This window comes from Panthera leo, chromosome F3, assembly GCF_018350215.1.
Source record: "Panthera leo isolate Ple1 chromosome F3, P.leo_Ple1_pat1.1, whole genome shotgun sequence".
NCBI lineage: Eukaryota > Metazoa > Chordata > Mammalia > Carnivora > Felidae > Panthera > Panthera leo.
The window spans coordinates 64,847,345-64,865,689 of NC_056696.1; the positions used below are offsets into that span (position 1 = coordinate 64,847,345).

Below are 18,345 nucleotides of genomic sequence, written 5' to 3' on the forward strand. Positions count from 1 at the left end.
AGCATGAGATGGTGACCCGAGCTGAAGTTGGACGCTCCACGGCCCAGCCCCCCCCAGGCGGCCCTCTCTCCCTTCATTTGTAGAGCGAGAGCGGTGAAACCACTTACCAGGGTGATAGGCGGGGGTGAACGGGCTAACCCACAGCAGAGGCTCTCCCAAGTGTGGTGGGCACATGAAGGTGAGGACGCGACTTCCGCGTCTGTCCTGCTGGCTCCGTTCTGGCCGCGCGCCCTGTCCCCTCCCCCCCACTCCCCCCACCCCTCCGCAGCGGGCTTCTTCTCAAGACACCAAAGTGCCTCCTTTAGCCCAGAGCGTGAAGACCCGAGGCTCGTTTGGACTTTTGTTTCTCGGTTGCACGTGGGTCCCAAGCAAATGCACACCGCCGACCCCCAACCCCCTCATCTACACCTTCTCCTCACACCTCCTTTTATTTTCCAGAACTTTCTCCCGCTCATTCTCACGGATGGCCGTCCCCTGACGTGTCATGTGGGGCTCTTCCACCTTAAAACTCTAGCGGCTTGGTCTCTGCAAGAGTGTCTTAGGTTCCCTGAGAAGGAGGACAGAGGGTCTGAATGTGGGGGTTCATGGGTCCCCCCCCCCCAGAGAACCTCGAACCTCTGAAGTTTCATGGAAATGTAACGTGCGTGTGTGTGAGTGGATCTTAAGGAGGACAGGGTCCACAGCTTTCCTTATGTTCTCGAAGCGCCATGACCCCCCGAACACGAAGGCCCGATACCCTGCAAGGCGCTACCGTGGCCTCTCCTCGCACAGACCAGGGGCCTGGCACATGTCGGCGTGGAGCTCCGCCGAGGCGAGGGCGAGCACAGGATGCTCTCGCTCTCCCGGGCTTGCGCGAGGCTGTGCGCGTGTCCAGCATACCCAGCGGTACCCGTTTCTCGCCCCCACCTTCCACACCCCCTGGCGCATCCCGCCCGACCCGCGTGCCTTGACCCAGGGCCACTGTCGTCTCCCCGCCTCCAGATCATCCTCAATGCCAAGTGCCATGCCATCCGGGATGCCCAGATCCTGGAGAAGCAGCTGATTCAAAGAGAGCTGGACGCGGAGGAGAGGCGTTTGGATCACATGATGGAGGTGGAACGGCAGAAGGCCATTCAAAGGCAGGAGGAGCTGGACAGGAAGCGGAGGGAGGAAAGAATCCGGTAAAGCCGTGGTTTTGGGGCCTCCCTCCCTGGCGCTTCCGTGGCTCTTTGGGTGCGGGTAGCCTTGCCAAGGGCGGCGAAGAGAAATGGTCACTATCGCCATCGGTGAGCATCTCAGAGCCTGAGGAAGGGATTATGAGAACCGCAGAGCTTCTCAAGGCTGATTCCTAAGGTGGTCGCTTCACAACCTGGCCCCCCTTCAGCCTCGTTTCCCGCCTTTTCCTGCCGTCCCCTCTGCGCGTCCCCCCCACCCCCTTCCCCCAGCACCCCTGGGCTTGTCACAGTTCACGCTTCTGTCCTTCCTCCTGCTTCGAAGCCTCTTCTTTCCCCCCTTTGCCCCTGGAAAACGCTTTCTCTTCTTTCCGTGGGTGACACTTTTGCCGTCACCTCCCCCGGAAACCCCTCTCCCTTCCCCAGGCAGGCTCGGTGGCTCCCTTCTGGGGCCCGGCCACACCGCGGTGTGGTCTCCCACACACTGTGTTATGCTTCTCGCACCGCGGCTCCCCGGCCCGCGCCAGACTGCGTGCTCCCCGAGGACGGCGTCCCCGTCTTAACTCACTTCCGTAGCTCCCGGGCCTCGCAGAGAGTTTGGCCGGTGGCTAACGCCTGTTAGAATGAATAAATTCAGTCCCCTTCCCTTTGCAGGAAAGGACAAGCCCCAGAGGAGGTAAATCATAGAATCATGGTGTCCCAGATCTAGATAGAACACCCACCATGGAAGGCAAGAAATATTTCCATAAACAGTCCTTGAACCACACTGACTGGCTGGTGTCTGTCTCTGTCTGATTCAGTCCTCTGGAACCATCCATCCCTGTTCTTCTCGTAGGTCCCTGGCAGACTACAGTAGGCTCCCTATAAACATTTATTTATTAGCTCAGTAGTTCTTAATCTTCTGCACAAACGGCTCTAATTAAGGAAAAAATCTCTGCCTGCCTCATTAGGCCGCTCTAATGATCTGAGCTGGTCCTTATATTGAGCCCCAGCCCTGCCTCCCTGCAACTCTTTTACTCATTCCTCCCGTTTATTTCATCTGGAGTCAGGAAGCCATTCAAGGGCTCCACCTGGATGGGAGTCTCGTAGTCCTTCCTCCCCATGCTCACCCTGGCCTGTGTCCTCCCTCATTGTCCCTGCCTTTACTCATCCGTCATGGGGTCTGGACGCCTCTGGGTTTATTGTCACCCCAACGACACACAGGGAGTCACCGGCCACGCTGATTGCAGACTCTGGGTTCTCTGCTTTTTACTGTGGAGCTAAGCCAGGGCATCGCTGAGCCGAGAGGCTTGCTCACACCCAGCCCTGTCCACCGGCGGTGAGGGCCGGGGCATAAGACAGACGGACAGCTAGCGAAGTGGGCGGGGGAGGTGGCTGGGGGACAAGACAGGACGCAGCAAGAGGCAGCACAGGAAGGAGACCGTGGGCTTTCTAACTGAAGTGAGCATGGCGGGGGGGGGGGGCGGTGCCCCACGATTGCTCTGGCGGGCTTGGGGTGCTGACGATAGGATTTCAGAAGCCCTTGACACACTGAAAGGGAGAAGGTGCGTTGCAATGTGGGGTGCACACGTGGGCAAACAAACGAAGAAGGGGAATCTCAGGAAAGGCAGCTTGGGGCGCCTGGGGGGGCTCGGTCAGTTAAGCATCTGACTTCGGCTCAGATCGCGATCTCAAGGTTCGTGGGTTCGAGCCCCGCGTCGGGCTCTGTGCTGACAGCCGGGAGCCCGGAGCCTGCTTCCGATTCTGTGTCTCCCTCTCTCTCTGCCCCTCCCCTGCCCGCGCTCTGTCTCTGTGTCTGTCTCTCTCAAAAATAAATCAACGTTAAAAAATTATTTTCGAAGAAAGGGGGCTTGGAAGGGAGGGAACCGGCCCCCTCAGGACAGTCTGGTCTCAGGAAGCACGGAGATGTTTTACGGGGCGCTCGTCGAGTTGTCCCTGTGACTGCCACCTCCCTTCGTGGGGGCTGTGTGGGTGGAGGCTGGAGCAGAGAAGCGCGGGCCCCGGGTTTCTGAGCCCCTGCGCTGCCGTTCGCTCCTAGGGGCAGACGGCACATCGTGCAGCAGATGGAAAAGAACCGGGAGGAGCGGTCGCTGCTGGCGGAGCAGCGGGAGCAGGAGAAGGAGCAGGTGCTGGCGTCCATGCAGCAGCTCCAGGAGGAAGATCTGCGGGTAACGCGCCCGACCGAGCGCCGCTCCCAGCGGCTCCGGCGCCAAGGCGCTCGAGATCCGGGGGACTGGGGCGTGCACTGCTTTTCTGTGAGGCACCCGCGCATCTCACATCGCCGCCCTTAGCTCGTCGCGGCCGTAATGGACACGCGTTTGGCCGTGGCGCCGCGCTAGGGGGCGGGGGTGGGCAGGGATTTGGACACGTGGCATCCCGCCCCCCTCCCCGGGTCGCGGGGTCCGACACCAACGCGTCTGCGTGAGTGGACACAGAAAGGAAATACATAGCTGTCTGCCTCGCACACGCAAGCCCCTAGGGATGTTTTCTAGCCCTCTTGCCATTATCCGGGGACACGATGCGCCGGGCAGGTGGACCGCAGGGTCCACGGCCCAGGCTCCCTGCGGTTCCCTCATTCAAAGCGCAGGGCACCCCAGTGTGGTTAATTGTGTGCAAGAACCAAGCCTTCCCCCTGCCGCCCCCCCCCCAACCCGTTCGTCTAAATAAAACCCGTGGGCACATCCATCGCAGAAGAAACGATGACATACCCGCCCGAGCTACCCGCCCGAACTGCGGAGACTTAAATCCTCTCCTGTTTGCGGGTCTGGTCTGCTGGGATTAGGCAGAGGCCCCTCGCTGGCGAGCATTTGGCACATTTATTTGTTCTCCCCTCCCCACTCCGTTTTTTTGGCCTGTGAACATTTAAAAAAAAAAATCGAAAAAAATTTTTTTAATGTTTATTTATTTCTGAGACAGAGAGAGACAGAGCATGAGAGAGGGAGGGGCAGAGAGAGAGGGAGACACGGAATCCGAAGCGGGCTCCAGGCTCCGAGCTGTCGGCGCAGAGCCCGACGCGGGGCTCGAACTCACGGACCGTGAGATCGTGACCTGAGCCGAAGGCGGTCGCTCAGCCGACTGAGCCACCCAGGCGCCCCTTGCCTGCGAACATTTTTATACACACAGGCAAACTGGAAGAATTGTGTCACACCCATCAGCGCTGGGCCGAGGCTTCCGAGACTTTCCGGTTGCCAGTCTGCCTTGCTCGCTTGTCTCTTTTCGGAGCACATACGCGTTCTGTCCCTGTTACGCTATTCGGCGGTGAGCTGCAGGTGTCTCGGCTCTTTGCTACTAAATGCTGCAGCCCTCGTCTCGGAAGCGCAGAGACGTTCTCTGTCCAGTGGACGCTACGACACTCACAGCCCCTCGTCGAAAAGCGGAATCCAATGATTCTCTGATATCGTTTAATACCGAATCCACATTCAGTCCCCCAGTGGCTCCCTGAAGGTGCCTTGAGTTGTCTTCTGCCGCTCCAACCAGGATCCAATCAAGGCCCCCACCTTGCATTCACTTAGGCCTCCTTTGTCAGCTTTCACCTGGAAGAACTCTGGTTCCTTCCTGCCTTCATTGCTATGGTACCGGTATTTTGGAGCGCCCAAGCTAGCTAGACTTGAGGAGCGTCCCCCTTTCCGGCCTGTCGGGTTATGTCCTCAGGGTGTCATTTAACTTGTGGAGTGTGCATTCTTTCCTTTTTCTCCTCGTTCCCCACGTTAAGATGGCTGGTTGTAGTCCCCGCCCCCCCACACCCACCCCGTGATGTGATGGCGGTGAGGGATGGGGGTCCCTGAGGGGTCTTGGGGGGCAGCCTCATGGTTTTGGAGGCTTCTCAGAGTGCCTCACAGTGTGAGGGCCTGTGTGGGGAGTGAGGGGAGGAGCACCGGGAGAGTCAGGAAGACCCGGGGCAGGAGGGCAGGCAGCCTTGTGAGCTGCTTGAGAAGGGGGCCCAGCTGGGCCGAGAAGCCAGAGAGGCCTGGCCGAGCTCCTGGCTCAGGGAACAAGGGAAAGAGCCCGGAAGAGGAGACGGGGCTTCAGCATGCAGGGAAGGGGTGCGAAAGGAAGACCGGGAGATCTGGCTAGATTGTCGGAGGGGGAATTGGGGGACTCCCTGAGAAAGTTCCAGGTGTCTGTGAGTCAACACCGTCGCCCGATGTGTCTCGTCGTGCTGGTACTGTCCTTCGAAGAGGCACTTTCCGAGCTTCCAGGAAGTGTTCTTAGGCAACTTGAAGATAGGAATGTGTTGGGGCGCCTGGGTGGCTCTGTCGGTTGAGCGTCCTGCTTCGGCTCAGGTCATGATCTCCTGATTCGTGAGTTCGAGCCCCGCGTCGGGCTCTGTGCTGACGGCTCAGAGCCTGGAGCCCGATTCGGGTTCTGGGTCTCCCTGTCTGCTCGTCCCCTGCACGTGCTCTCTCTCTCTCTCTCTCACACTCTCAAAAATAAATAAATAGACATTAAAAAAAATTTAAGATAGGAACGTGTGTCTCCCAGCTCAGACCTGCCTTATGATCTCTGGGTGGTGCAGGGCAGTGCTCCCCACCTTGCTAGCAAGAGGGAGAAGAGCAGGGCGGGGGGGGTGGTTCCTGGGGTTGCTTTGCAATGGCTTCAGAGATCAGAGACAGTGAAAGTCCTTCAGTTTCTTGGAAGTCTAGTGAACCAACAAAAACAACAAACTGAAAAGTAAATAAATAGGCAAAGACGTGAGTCAATGCATGGTTGTATGCATCGTGGATGGGAAGTCAGTGGGTTTTCTAGTTGAGCTGGTCAAGGGATTAAATAGTGCATGGGTACCAGTGGCAGCCCGAGCTCTGGTGGGAAGCAGATAGAAAGGAAAGGAAGAAAGGGAGAAGGGGGAAAGGAGTGGAGAGTCGCTGGGCCAGGTGGGGAAAAGTGGGGTGAGTGAAGAGGTAGGCACGGCGAGAGTGAGGGAGCGCTGACGGCCATGACTCATGCATCACAGGCCTGGGGGGGAGGTGGGGGGGACAGTCAGTGCTGTGTTGGTCTGGTGCGTGAAGCTTCCTGGGAGCCCTGAACTCGGCTGTGAGTCAAGCTTGGGGAGAGCCCGCAGAGTTGCCTCAGATGAGTCAGGTCAGAAGCGCGGCTGGGGAAGAGCTGGAAGTCTTGGGTGGGGCCTGGCCTTTGACAGATGGAAGGAACTGGAAATAGTGTGCAGCGGGAGTTGATGGGTAGAAGAATTGAACGCAAAGAGATGGAGATTCCTGGGAGAGTATAGGTGGGCCAGATTCCAACATTCCATCTTGTGCACAAGACTCCGCGTGGGGCCCTGAGAATTCAGGGCCTCAGTGTCTTCATCTGCAGGAGAGACATAACAAGCTTTACCCTTCAGGGTCTTGGGGTGCATTTAGGTTTCAGAGCTAGGCTGCATAAAGTGCCCAACGGGTAGAACATACTCAATGAGGGCAACGCTTTATTATTTTGGTCATCGCCATTGAGTCGAGACCAAAAGCTAGGGGTTGCCTAAGAGAAGGAAATTGAAGGCAGGGGAAAAGCCCGGGAAAAGCGGGTAGGACTTCGCAGGACACATGGGAGCCGCCGGGTAGAGTTTTAAGAGCCTCTGCTTCCCTGAGAGTGTATAGAAATCAAGAGTGTCAGGACCGCCACCAAGCCAAGAGGGTACAGAAGGCAAAGAGGGGCTGCGAGGGGTCACCGGCGACGCTGGAGGGCCCCTTGACCAGGGGTCTGGCTAGACCGCAGACGGCGCGCGTCCCCCTGCCTCTCTCTGCCCCCACGTGCCAGTGTCTCCTGGTCTTGCCCCCTTCCACTTGGAGGCTTCCTTCCTTCAGGACATGGAACGAAGGCACCAGGAAAAATTGAAGATGCAAGCCGAGATTAAGCGCATTAACGACGAAAACCAGAAACAGAAAGCAGAGCTGCTCGCTCAGGAGAAGCTGGCGGACCAGATGGTGATGGAGTTCACCAAGAAGAAGATGGTAGGTTTCTTTCTTTCTTCCTCTGGGCGCAAGCAGGGAAGGGGTGGGGCGGGGTGGGGTGGGCAGAGCATCCGAAGCAGGCTCCGTGCTGTCAGCACAGAGCCCGACGTGGGGCTCGAACTCATGAACCGCGAGATCGTGACCTGAGCCGAAGCTGGACGCTCCACGGACTGAGCCACCCAGGCGCCCCTGAAGATAGTAGGTTTCCGAGGCCCGGGGCTTGTGGCCACGAACAAAACATCTACGACACGGAGAGGCCGGCCTGAGATCTAAGGGGACTCACCGCAGGCAGCCATGCCTCCCTTTCAAAATGGATGTCCTTCATTCAAGGACCTGGCTCCTTTTCCTCTTCATGTTGGCCGGTTCACTTATTCATTAACGGAGAGCAGGCTCGAGGGACACCCAATTTAGGGTGTTATATCCTTGTTAACACCTTTGATTAGAAGTTGGATGAGGGTCAGGTACAGGCAGGGAACAAAATGAAAACTCTCGGGGAAAGTGAAGTTTTTGTGGATTCCTGGTGGCCTCTGCATAATTATATCCCCAGTAATCATGGGTCACCTGCCCCATAACTTTCTTGTGAAAATTCCTACATTGGGCATCCCGTCCTGGGTGTTAGAAAATAGAGCCTTCTCCCGCAGTGGCTGTGGAAGCCGCGAGCACAGGTGTGGCGCAGAGCAGGGGATCCAGGAGAGGCCGCTCACGCCATGTGGGCTCACTCAGGAGCCGGGCTGAGAACCGGAGGGACCAGGGTCAGTGAGGAGTGGAGAGTGGAAAACAGCTTCTAAGCCTGGCTTAGACGGAGCGAACGTGGAGTTAGGTAAAACGAGAAGGAAGGACTGAAGGTGGCAGGAAAGGCATTCAGTGCTGCATGTGTGCCCCTCCTGCTAGTTCCGAGGCTCCGTGGTGACAGAGAACGTGCCCTACTTCCCTGTAGCAGGGATGGCAGGCAGGGGGACATCGCGGGCGTGTTCTGAAAATGGCGGATCAGATATACCTGTATGCTCCAAATGCAAGCCACAGAAAATGAAGCTCAACAAAGCTTTTTAATTTATTTACTGTTTGGCTTTGGCTTGCTTATCAGATGCCAGGAGATGCAGGCAACAGCAGGAACAGAGGTTGGGGGCAGAGATGGTTGGGGACAGGGATGGTTGGGGACAGGGATGGTTGGGGACAGGGATGGTTGGGGACAGGGATGGTTGGGGCAGGGATGGTTGGGGATGGGATGGATGGGGGCAGGGATGGTTGGGGACAGGGATTGTTGGGGCAGGGATGGTTGGGGATGGGACGGTTGGGGACAGGGATGGTTGGGGATGGGATGGTTGGGGATGGGATGGTTGGGGACAGGGATGGTTGGGAACAGGGATGGTTGGGGACAGGGATGGTTGGGGCAGGGATGGTTGGGGATGGGATGGATGGGGGCAGGGATGGTTGGGGACAGGGATTGTTGGGGCAAGGATGGTTGGGGATGGGATGGTTGGGGACAGGGATGGTTGGGGACAGGGATGGTTGGGGCAGGGATGGTTGGGGATGGGATGGTTGGGGGCAGGGATGGTTGGGGACAGGGATGGTTGGGGCAGGGATGGTTGGGGACAGGGATGGTTGGGGACAGGGATGGTTGGGGATGGGATGGTTGGGGATGGGATGGTTGGGGACAGGGATGGTTGGGGACAGGGATGGTTGGGGATGGGATGGTTGGGGATGGGATGGTTGGGGACAGGGATGGTTGGGAACAGGGATGGTTGGGGACAGGGATGGTTGGGGCAGGGATGGATGGGGATGGGATGGATGGGGGCAGGGATGGTTGGGGACAGGGATTGTTGGGGCAAGGATGGTTGGGGATGGGATGGTTGGGGACAGGGATGGTTGGGGACAGGGATGGTTGGGGCAGGGATGGTTGGGGATGGGATGGTTGGGGGCAGGGATGGTTGGGGACAGGGATGGTTGGGGCAGGGATGGTTGGGGACAGGGATGGTTGGGGATGGGATGGTTGGGGACAGGGATGGTTGGGGATGGGATGGTTGGGGACAGGGATGGTTGGGGACAGGGATGGTTGGGGATGGGATGGTTGGGGACAGCGATGGTTGGGGCCGGGGATGGTTGGGGACAGGGATGGTTGGGGCAGGGATGGTTGGGGGCAGGGATGGTTGGGGACGGGGATGGTTGGGGACAGGGATGGTTGGGGACAGGGATGGTTGGGGCAGGGATGGTTGGGGGCAGGGATGGTTGGGGATGGGATGGTTGGGAACAGGGATGGTTGGGGACAGGGATGGTTGGGGATGGGATGGTTGGGGATGGGATGGTTGGGGACAGGGATGGTTGGGAACAGGGATGGTTGGGGACAGGGATGGTTGGGGCAGGGATGGATGGGGATGGGATGGATGGGGGCAGGGATGGTTGGGGACAGGGATTGTTGGGGCAAGGATGGTTGGGGATGGGATGGTTGGGGACAGGGATGGTTGGGGACAGGGATGGTTGGGGCAGGGATGGTTGGGGATGGGATGGTTGGGGGCAGGGATGGTTGGGGACAGGGATGGTTGGGGCAGGGATGGTTGGGGACAGGGATGGTTGGGGATGGGATGGTTGGGGACAGGGATGGTTGGGGATGGGATGGTTGGGGACAGGGATGGTTGGGGACAGGGATGGTTGGGGATGGGATGGTTGGGGACAGCGATGGTTGGGGCCGGGGATGGTTGGGGACAGGGATGGTTGGGGCAGGGATGGTTGGGGGCAGGGATGGTTGGGGCAGGGATGGTTGGGGACAGGGATGGTTGGGGACAGGGATGGTTGGGGATGGGATGGTTGGGGATAGGGATGGTTGGGGATGGGATGGTTGGGGACAGGGATGGTTGGGGACAGGGATGGTTGGGGATGGGATGGTTGGGGCCGGGGATGGTTGGGGCCGGGGATGGTTGGGGACAGGGATGGTTGGGGCAGGGATGGTTGGGGACGGGGATGGTTGGGGACAGGGATGGTTGGGGACAGGGATGGTTGGGGCAGGGATGGTTGGGGGCAGGGATGGTTAGGGCAGGGATGGTTGGGGATGGGATGGTTGAGGACAGGGATGGTTGGGGACAGGGATGGTTGGGGACAAGGATGGTTGGGGACAGGGATGGTTGGGGACAGGGATGGTTGGGGCAGGGATGGTTGGGGATGGGATGGATGGGGGCAGGGATGGTTGGGGACAGGGATGGTTGGGGACAGGGATGGTTGGGGCAGGGATGGTTGGGGACAGGGATGGTTGGGGCAGGGATGGTTGGGGCAGGGATAGTTGGGGACAGGGATGGTTGGGGCAGGGAGGGTTGGGGACAGGGATGGTTGGGGATGGGATGGTTGGGGACGGCGATGGTTGGGGCCGGGGATGGTTGGGGACAGCGATGGTTGGGGCCGGGATGGTTGGGGACAGCGATGGTTGGGGGCAGGGATGGTTGGGGACAGGGATGTTTGGGGGCAGGAATGGTTGGGGACAGGGATGGTTGGGGGCAGGGATGGTTGGGGCATCACAGTGATCACGGAGCTGCCGTACGTCGGGAGCTCAGTCTGTGCACGGGCTCTGTGTGAAATGCTTTACAGGTGTTGTCTCACTGAACCATTACAGCACCTTGTAAGCCTTGTCACTGACTGATGCAAAATACCCTGAATGCTTTGCTGTGTGTCCAACAGCAGACCGGGTCGAACGTACCTGGAATGCCGTGCACTTTGTGCGGAGCTCAGCCACCGGTTCCCCGAATGGGTGGATGTAGTGGTAATAAGCCCGTCACGTGTGGGAGCTGGTGGACAGTTTGCAGAGCCCGTGGCTGTCACGACAAGAGATGAGGTGGCGAGGCGACAGGGAGCTGAGAGCGGTTGTTGGGGACCCCTTGGACCTTGAGCAGAGCTGGAGGCCTGGGCTGGTGGGGAAGTCACCAGAGATTTCTGAACAGGAGAAGAGTAGGGCTGGTCTTCACACGTGGAAGGGACACCGGGGGGCGGAGCTGGGATAGGCTGGCGACCGGCATAGCGGTCGGGTGCTTGGGCACGCCCACAGCCCATGTCACAAGACTCACCTCACAGGGGCCTCTGTTCTTGCAGCCAGGGCTGCCCCTCTAGGGCTAAAGGCAGAGACTGGTTGTGGAAGTCTCCAGAGTTCCCTGCCCTGCCATCTGGGGCGAGGTGAAACCGAGGCCAGCTTGACACACAGCCCCCCGTGCACAACTCACAAGCGGGCAACTCACCGGGCTTCACAGAAGCCTGGGCAGATAGAATGATGGCTACGGAACATTCTTTATGGGAGGATCACGTTTCCGCCCGACCCAAGCCATTAGTCTTATGACTACCCAAGAATGCTAGTCGGGAAGCCGGGCTTGGGAAGATTGTAGGGATATGTCTGTTCTTTCCGAGAAGTGGCAAAGGGCGCCAACTCTGATGGTTCGCTCCTTGGGTATCTGCTGGCCACCGCAGGACTGCCCGAAGTGTGGCTGGCCGTGTGCCCAGGGACTAAGGACCCCCACCTGCTGCGTTTTACACGACACGCAGGATGTCGCAGTTGGTATTTGGAGAGACGGCCCACTGGCCTTGCTCCTCGGACACGGTCTGCGACGCAGTGGATGGAGCGTGAAGGCTGGGCTTGGGATGCTTGCATGCGTTGCTAGCTTTGTTTTGTCCAACCCGAAAAGCAGTCAGGGAGTGGAGACCCCGGACAGACCGTTGCGGGGGCTTCGTGTCTCTGCAAGGCTGCAGCGGTGGGGGCTGCTCTACGAGACCTTTTCTTCCTGGCAGGCGCGAGAAGCAGAGTTTGAGGCTGAGCAGGAGAGAATCCGGAGGGAGAAGGAGAAGGAGATCACCCGGCTGAGGGCCATGCAGGAGAGGGCGCAGGATCACCAGGCACAGCAGGTACCCGCTCAGTCTCGGCTCCCCTGTGCCTCCGCCACTCCCTTAACTACCCCCTTTGACAGCCTGCGAAACCACCCTGGAGGGCAGAGGTGCGGAAGAGGGGATGCAGGTTACCTAGACTTGAACAGTCTGATGAGGGCGGGGAGGAGCAGAGAGAGAGGGAGACACAGAATCTGAAGCAGGAGCCCGATGCGGGGCTTGAACCCGCGAACCGCAAGAGCATGACTGGAGCCGAAGTCGGACGCTTAACCGACAGAGCCACCCAGGCCCTCCCCGATTATTAGCAGTTTTTAAAACGAGAGGCAATCGCAGGACCGCCTGGAGGTGTTCGAGGTCTGGGGAGGAAAGAATCGGGATGGGTGGCGGCGAGGGAGGGCAAGGTGACCCTTCGGGGTATCTGTGGACCAGAAAGTTCTACGAGATTCCATGTACTCTTCCCTGCAATGACCTTGTTGCCAGAGAAATCCACGCCACGCCTCAAAGCAGGCCGTGTCGGAGTCTGCAGCTGGTGTCTTCCTGAGGTGCCCGCTGGGTCTCGGGGTCGGTTTGCACCCTCGCTGGTCTCCCCACCCTCTCCTTTCCCAGGACGCCTTGCGGGCCAAGCGCAACCAGGAGGTTGCGGACAGGGAGTGGCGCAGGAAGGAAAAGGAAAACGCCCAGAAGAAGATGGAGACAGAGGCCAAACTGCGCCAGAGCCGGCTAGAACAGGTGGCTTTCAAGGAGCACGCTCTGGCCGTTCAGGTGCAACGGGACCGGGACGATTTCGAGAGGATTCTTCGGTAGGTGGGGCTGGGCACCCCGGCTTCCTTTCCTTGGCCTGTGGCAGGGATGGCCCGCACTGGGGGAGGACCCTGCTGGCAGGTGCACAGACAGAGGTGCTCTCCTCTTGCCCGGGACGGTGGAGCCATTCTGAATGGATGGGTAGTTGAAATGTTTCAAAGACAAGAATGGGGAGCCAAGAGGTTTTCGTTTTTGTTTTTTTTGAACTTTTAATGTTTATTTATTTTTGAGAGGGAGACAGAGCTTGAGAGGGGGAGGGGCAGAGAGAGAGGGAGACCCAGAATCCGAAGCAGGCTCCGAGCTGTCAGCATAGAGCCCGACACGGGGCTCGAACTCACGAGCCGTGAAGATCATGACCTGAGCCAAAGTTGGACACTCCACCGACTGAGCCACCCAGGAGCCCCAGGAGCCAAGAATTTTCTGATTAGGGATTTGGAAACCAGCACCCGGAGGTGTCTAAAGAATTGGGTGTTGTTTGGATTGTTTATCCCAGAGGATTAAAGGCATAGGTAAAAGTATACATCTGGTCCCTCTGCCCTCCCCTGCCTCGACGTACCCCCGCTGGCTAGGGGTCAGGATGCAGCAGGTGGTGGAGGAGATTACGAGGAACAGAGAGAGCTTCGGACACCAAGCTTGTGAGTCACTGGAGAAGAGCTCTGGGGGGCGGGGGTGTCTTTGCCACTCATTTGATAAACAGTATCAAACACGTAAACTCAAGGTTCCGCCGTGGGACATATTGGAGGTGAACAAAACACTGTCGTTGGCCACCGCTGTGGGAAGGATGTGAGCAACTCCTACTTGGGTTGACCTCCCCTGTATCCATCTGTCTTTCCTGCCAGCTCGTCATCCTTTTATTTTCGTTGTCTTTTGTCTCCGCGATAATTCCCACCTGTAAGTGGAAGTGAAGTGTTCACAACTGTCGCTCTCCCTGCCCGTCGTTCACCCCCAGAGCCGCCAGCCGTCACGGCTGCTCTGGCATCAGTCGGGGTCACCTGCCGCCACCAGACCCCACCCCCTGGGCTAAGTGTTCTGGGCTCACCAGGAGTGACTCCTTTCTTGCTCTGGTTCGGACTCTGTGATAGCAGCAGCTTTCAAAGAAACAAACCGAATTGCGATGGGGGTGTGGATACGAGATTACAGAAATCGTGCTCCGGTGAGTAGAGACTGAGAGGTGCGGCCCGGCCTTCTGGTCTACCTGGTCTATGTGTCAGAGGTCCTCCTTGGTATTGACCCCATTAGTTGCATGCCAGACCCCAGGGCCCCCCGCCAGAGGCAGCGCAGATCTGTAGGAATCTCTGTCCTTGCCAGGGCCAGGGTCCTGGTCTTTTATTGGACCCTGGGGCCCCCCGCCTGCTCCCCCAGCCGCGGTGGCCTTTGCCTGCCCTCGAGGGTCATGCCGTGGTCTCCGAAGCCTGCCGAGGAAGGCAGCTTCCTTAATGGCCCCGAAGATTCTGCCCCTGGGCTCCAAACTACCTTTCAGATGCCTGCCCTCACTGCCACATGCCTTTAGCAGGCACTAATAAATATTAATGGAAAGAAATTAAGGTCCTCCTTCCGCCCCTGACCCATTTGTCCCTTCTTTGCTTTGTTTGCCTGAAGCATATGCACCAGCCAGTTATTAAAGCGAGACCAACCTCTCGGAGATGTTCGGTCTCACCTGCTGTTCTGGGTTAGCATCTAGACCTGGTGTCTCCAGGGCCACGTGACCACCAGGCCAGGTGTCTTCCAGTGCTAGGAATGTCCCTGCCCGGAGCCAGCAATCCAACTTTTCCTACTTCAAAGCATGACCTTGTGGATGGCCTCTACACGGGCTTCCTGCTTCCGGACAGAGGGATGCCTTTGACTCTCAGCTCACCGACTAGGCAGGGAGAGCTCACCTACCCTCCCCCGTGGTGCTGAGAATTGCCTTGGAGCTTTCACCAAGTACTGTGGCCCCGGGCTCCACCTCCACAGATTCTGATGTAACTGGTCTGGGGTGAGGCCCAGGCTCCAAGGTCACTGCCCTAACCCCGTGAAGTGATCAGGCTCTTCCCCACTCAGATTTCCCACTGCCTGCCAGCCCAGGGGATCTCCAGTGACACACGCAGCTTCCCATTTCCACCCTGTCTCGCAGGATGTAAAACAACAGAAAACCATTCTCCATCTAGGAAAATAAGGGCGAGGCAAAGAGGCAAGGCTTCCTGCTGTCACAGATGTGTCTGGGCAGTGGAGGTTTGGAGTCTAAACACAGAGGGGTGAGGAGGCCAGCGCGTGTCTCCTGACAGCCTGGGAGGCTCCGTGGCAGGTGCAGGGTTTGGGAGGTGCCCGCCGGTGTAAGGGACGTGCCCAGAGTTGGGACGATGCTGTGTGTTGTGGGTCTGGGGAGATGAGTAGGTGACTTGTGCTTTTGGAAGCTTTGTCGGGGACACGAGTACCCTCAGGGCAGGGGGGCAGGTAAGGAATCCCTGCCTGAGATGATTTTACATGTTGTTTTGGTTTTTGATTCTGTCAAGAGGCATCTGGGTGGCTCCGTTGGTTAAGTGTCTGACTTCGGCTCAGGTCATGATCTCGAGGTTCGTGGGTTCGAGTCCCACATCGGGCTCTGTGCTGACGGCTCAGAGCCTGGAGTCTGCTTCGGATTCTGTGTCTCCCTCTCTCTCTCTCTCTCTCTCTGCCCTTCCCCTGCTCATGCTCTGTCTGTCTGTCTGTCTCTCAATAAATAAACATTAAAAAAACAATTTAATAAAAATAAAGAAGAAAGAACTAAGATGATAGCTCAGGGTGGCCTAGCACCTCGCTCCCCCTGGGATGTGAACACAGTGCCTTTGAGTTTTCCGGAGCCTGTCTGGCCCACACGGGCTGCTTGGCTGCTTGGCCAGGGAAATCAGGGCCCGTAAAAGTCCCCTCGTGAAGAGGCCCCTGTGGGGAATTTGGCCAGCTCCCGCCTTCTTCCCGCAAATACGAGAGCCTGCCCGACAGGTGTCAGACCTTGTCACTTCTAAGCATCCCCGTTGCAGTTTTGTTAATGTCATTGTTATTGTTTGTGGGAAGGAAGGGAGGGAGGGAGGGAGGGAGAGAGACAGAGACTATCTTAGAACAAGCCAGAGACGAGTTCTGCATTGTACGACAGAAAGAGCTGGAACAGTAGCTTCCAGTGGGTGAAACCCTGAGCACAGGCCAGCTCCTGGTGAAATAGAAGAATGCGGGATCTCTCGTTCAAAAAGTATTAAGAATTTCAAACCAGTGGGCGCCTGGGTGGCTCAGTCGGTTAAGCGTCCGATTTCGGCTCAGGTCTCATGGTTTGTGGGTTCGGGCCCCACGTCGGGCTCTGTGCCGACAGCTCAGACCCCGGAGCCTGCTTCGGATTCTGTGTCTCCCTCTCTCTGCTTCTCCCCTGCTCACACTTTGTCTGTCTCCCTCTCTCTCGGAAATAAATAAACATTAAAAAAAAATAAAAAAAAAAATTCAAAACAGTGATGGAGGAGAACCAGAGCGCGCACGGGGCCCTTCGGAGCCCGCCCGCGGTGCCGGGCCTGGCTGAGGAGGGGGCCGCATGCCTGGGGGCAGCTCTGGTCTCTGAGCCCCGGAAAAGGGCCGCAGTGTGCGGGGCTGCGGTCTCTGAAGCATGTCCACCGGAGGAGCCCTTCCGGAAGGCTCCCGGGGTGCAGCCGGTGTCCCTCCTCCAGGGCTCAGAGAGAGCAGATCGAGAAGGAGCGGCTGGAGGCGGAGCAAAAGGCCGCGGGGCGCCTGCGGCACGCGGACGAGCTCCGGCGCCAAGTGCGCGAGAACCAGCAGAAGCAGGTGCAGGACCGCGTCGCCACCTTTGAGGAGGGCCGGCGTCTCCAGGAGGAGGCCCAGAAGCGGCGCGAGCGCATCGATGACCTCAAGAAGAAGAAGATCCAGGAGCTGAGGTGCGCCCGGATCCCTGCGCCCCGCCCCGTGCCCCCCTCTCCCAAGGACGCGGTGTGCGGGAGTCGGGGCGACTCCTGACTCCGGAGGCGGGGGGCTGCCGCAGAAGGTTCCGGGCCCGGGCCTCCTGGATCCGTGGCAGGGGCCGGAGCCCTGACGGGAACGTGTCTGGGGGACGGATTGTAGGAGCCGGGATGGGGGGCGCGGGCCCCCAGGTCCCGGAACCCCCACCGGGGCCTGCTTCCTGCTGCTTCTGTCTGGTCCCACGGCCCACGCACGCCTGTCCCGCCCCCTGCCCCCTGCAGAGCCACGGGCCTCCCTGAGAAATACTGTGTGGAAGCCGAGCGCAGAGCCAACATCCTGCCAGCCGCCTCTGTGAACTGAGGGGGGCCTCCTTGTCCCCGGGGACGCCTGCAAGGGGACAGGCTCTGCCCAGTCTCTGGGCGTCCATGACTGCCACTAGCCTAGACATTTTAGAGGTACAGATTAAATTTATCCCACTTCTTTAAGGAACGGCTCAGCTTTCTTGGGGGCGGGGGGCTGTGTCTGCTGCAGGGTACTGAACGGGAGCCAGGGCGAGGGCGGCGTGAGGGCCTGGGGCAGGGGACCGGAAGGTGCCCTCTGCAGGTGGTCCCTCCCAGCCTCTCGGGCCCTTCGCCCTGCGTCCTCTGGCCTTTTGGGGGCCCCGGGATGTGGCCTTCCTGTCCTCCTTCAGCACAGCCTTGCTCTGTCCCTGTCCCACGCCTGGTTTAGAGGTATTTCAGTGCCAGCGGTTGGAGCTGTCTCTCAGGGAGGGGCTGGGGCAGGAGGGACCCGGGCTGGGCCCCCACCTGTGACTCAGACCCCACCTCCTGTGGCGGGGGTGGGGGGTGGGGGTGGCGTTTGCACCCTCCTGCTCTGCCCTCTCCACTCCAGGCAGTGCTTCAACACGGACACCTGTCCACCCCCAGGCCCACCCAGGGCCCTGCTCCTCGCCCAGACCCGGCTGCCCCATCACCTGCTCTCTCCTAACTCTGGCAGCTGGGGCTCCCCAAGGCCACTGTCGCCTCTGTTAGTCAGCTTGCCTTCCGTTTCCCCCAAACACTCTGATTCATTCACGCATTCAAAGGCTTCTTGAGCGCCTGCCTCGGCTGGGTACCCCCCAGGCACCCGGTGCAGCGGACCTGGGTCCACCCTCCCGGAAGCTTCTCGCTTGGCCAGTCTGCTCCTGCTCCTCCCTCGGCTGCTCCACGCCAAATGTCTTGTGCCTCTAGAATAGTCTCAGCCTTTTCTGGAAGGACCCCGCTCACCAGGCTCCTTGTGGGCTGCAGAACTGTGGCCCAGGGGTGGAGCCGTTTCCCGTTCTGTATGCCAGGGGGGCGGGGAAGGCTCCAGCCCGCCCCCTCGGTGCTCTAGGCCTCGAATCCACAGCCCAGCCTTGCTTCCCTCCATGGGCCCTGCACGAGAGGACGCAGAGGGCAGTGCCGGGCGCGTCCTGGGTGTTTGCAACGCCAGGTTATAAGGGCCTCGGGCAAGAGTGCTCTTTTCATAGGGCCCAGGGAGAGTGGGCAGGCAAGCTTCTCCCTGTGCCTCGTCTTCATCAGGGAAGCCTCCCCAGGCACCGTCTCCGCCTGCCCCACCCTGCCCAGGCTAGCTGCTGGGGTGGGGGGCTCCCTCCTTCCTGCTCAGTGGCCCTGAGTGCGCCCCCGCCCCCATCTTGGAAAGATGTGGTA

General features: G+C 59.1%; 1 protein-coding gene across 1 annotated transcript in view; it reads left to right on the plus strand.

The window, feature by feature from the left end:
• CFAP45 (cilia and flagella associated protein 45) overlaps positions 1-17,142 on the plus strand; it is a 28,935-nt gene extending 11,793 nt beyond the window's left edge. Inside the window, exons 6-12 of the mRNA XM_042925766.1 lie at positions 982-1,160; positions 3,190-3,319; positions 6,947-7,093; positions 11,852-11,965; positions 12,551-12,744; positions 16,411-16,635; positions 16,939-17,142. Coding sequence (XP_042781700.1) covers positions 982-1,160; positions 3,190-3,319; positions 6,947-7,093; positions 11,852-11,965; positions 12,551-12,744; positions 16,411-16,635; positions 16,939-17,017 — 1,068 coding nt within the window. The 3' untranslated portion in view covers positions 17,018-17,142. The remainder of the gene's footprint in view (positions 1-981; positions 1,161-3,189; positions 3,320-6,946; positions 7,094-11,851; positions 11,966-12,550; positions 12,745-16,410; positions 16,636-16,938) is intronic.
• The last annotated feature ends 1,203 nt before the right edge of the window (positions 17,143-18,345 follow it).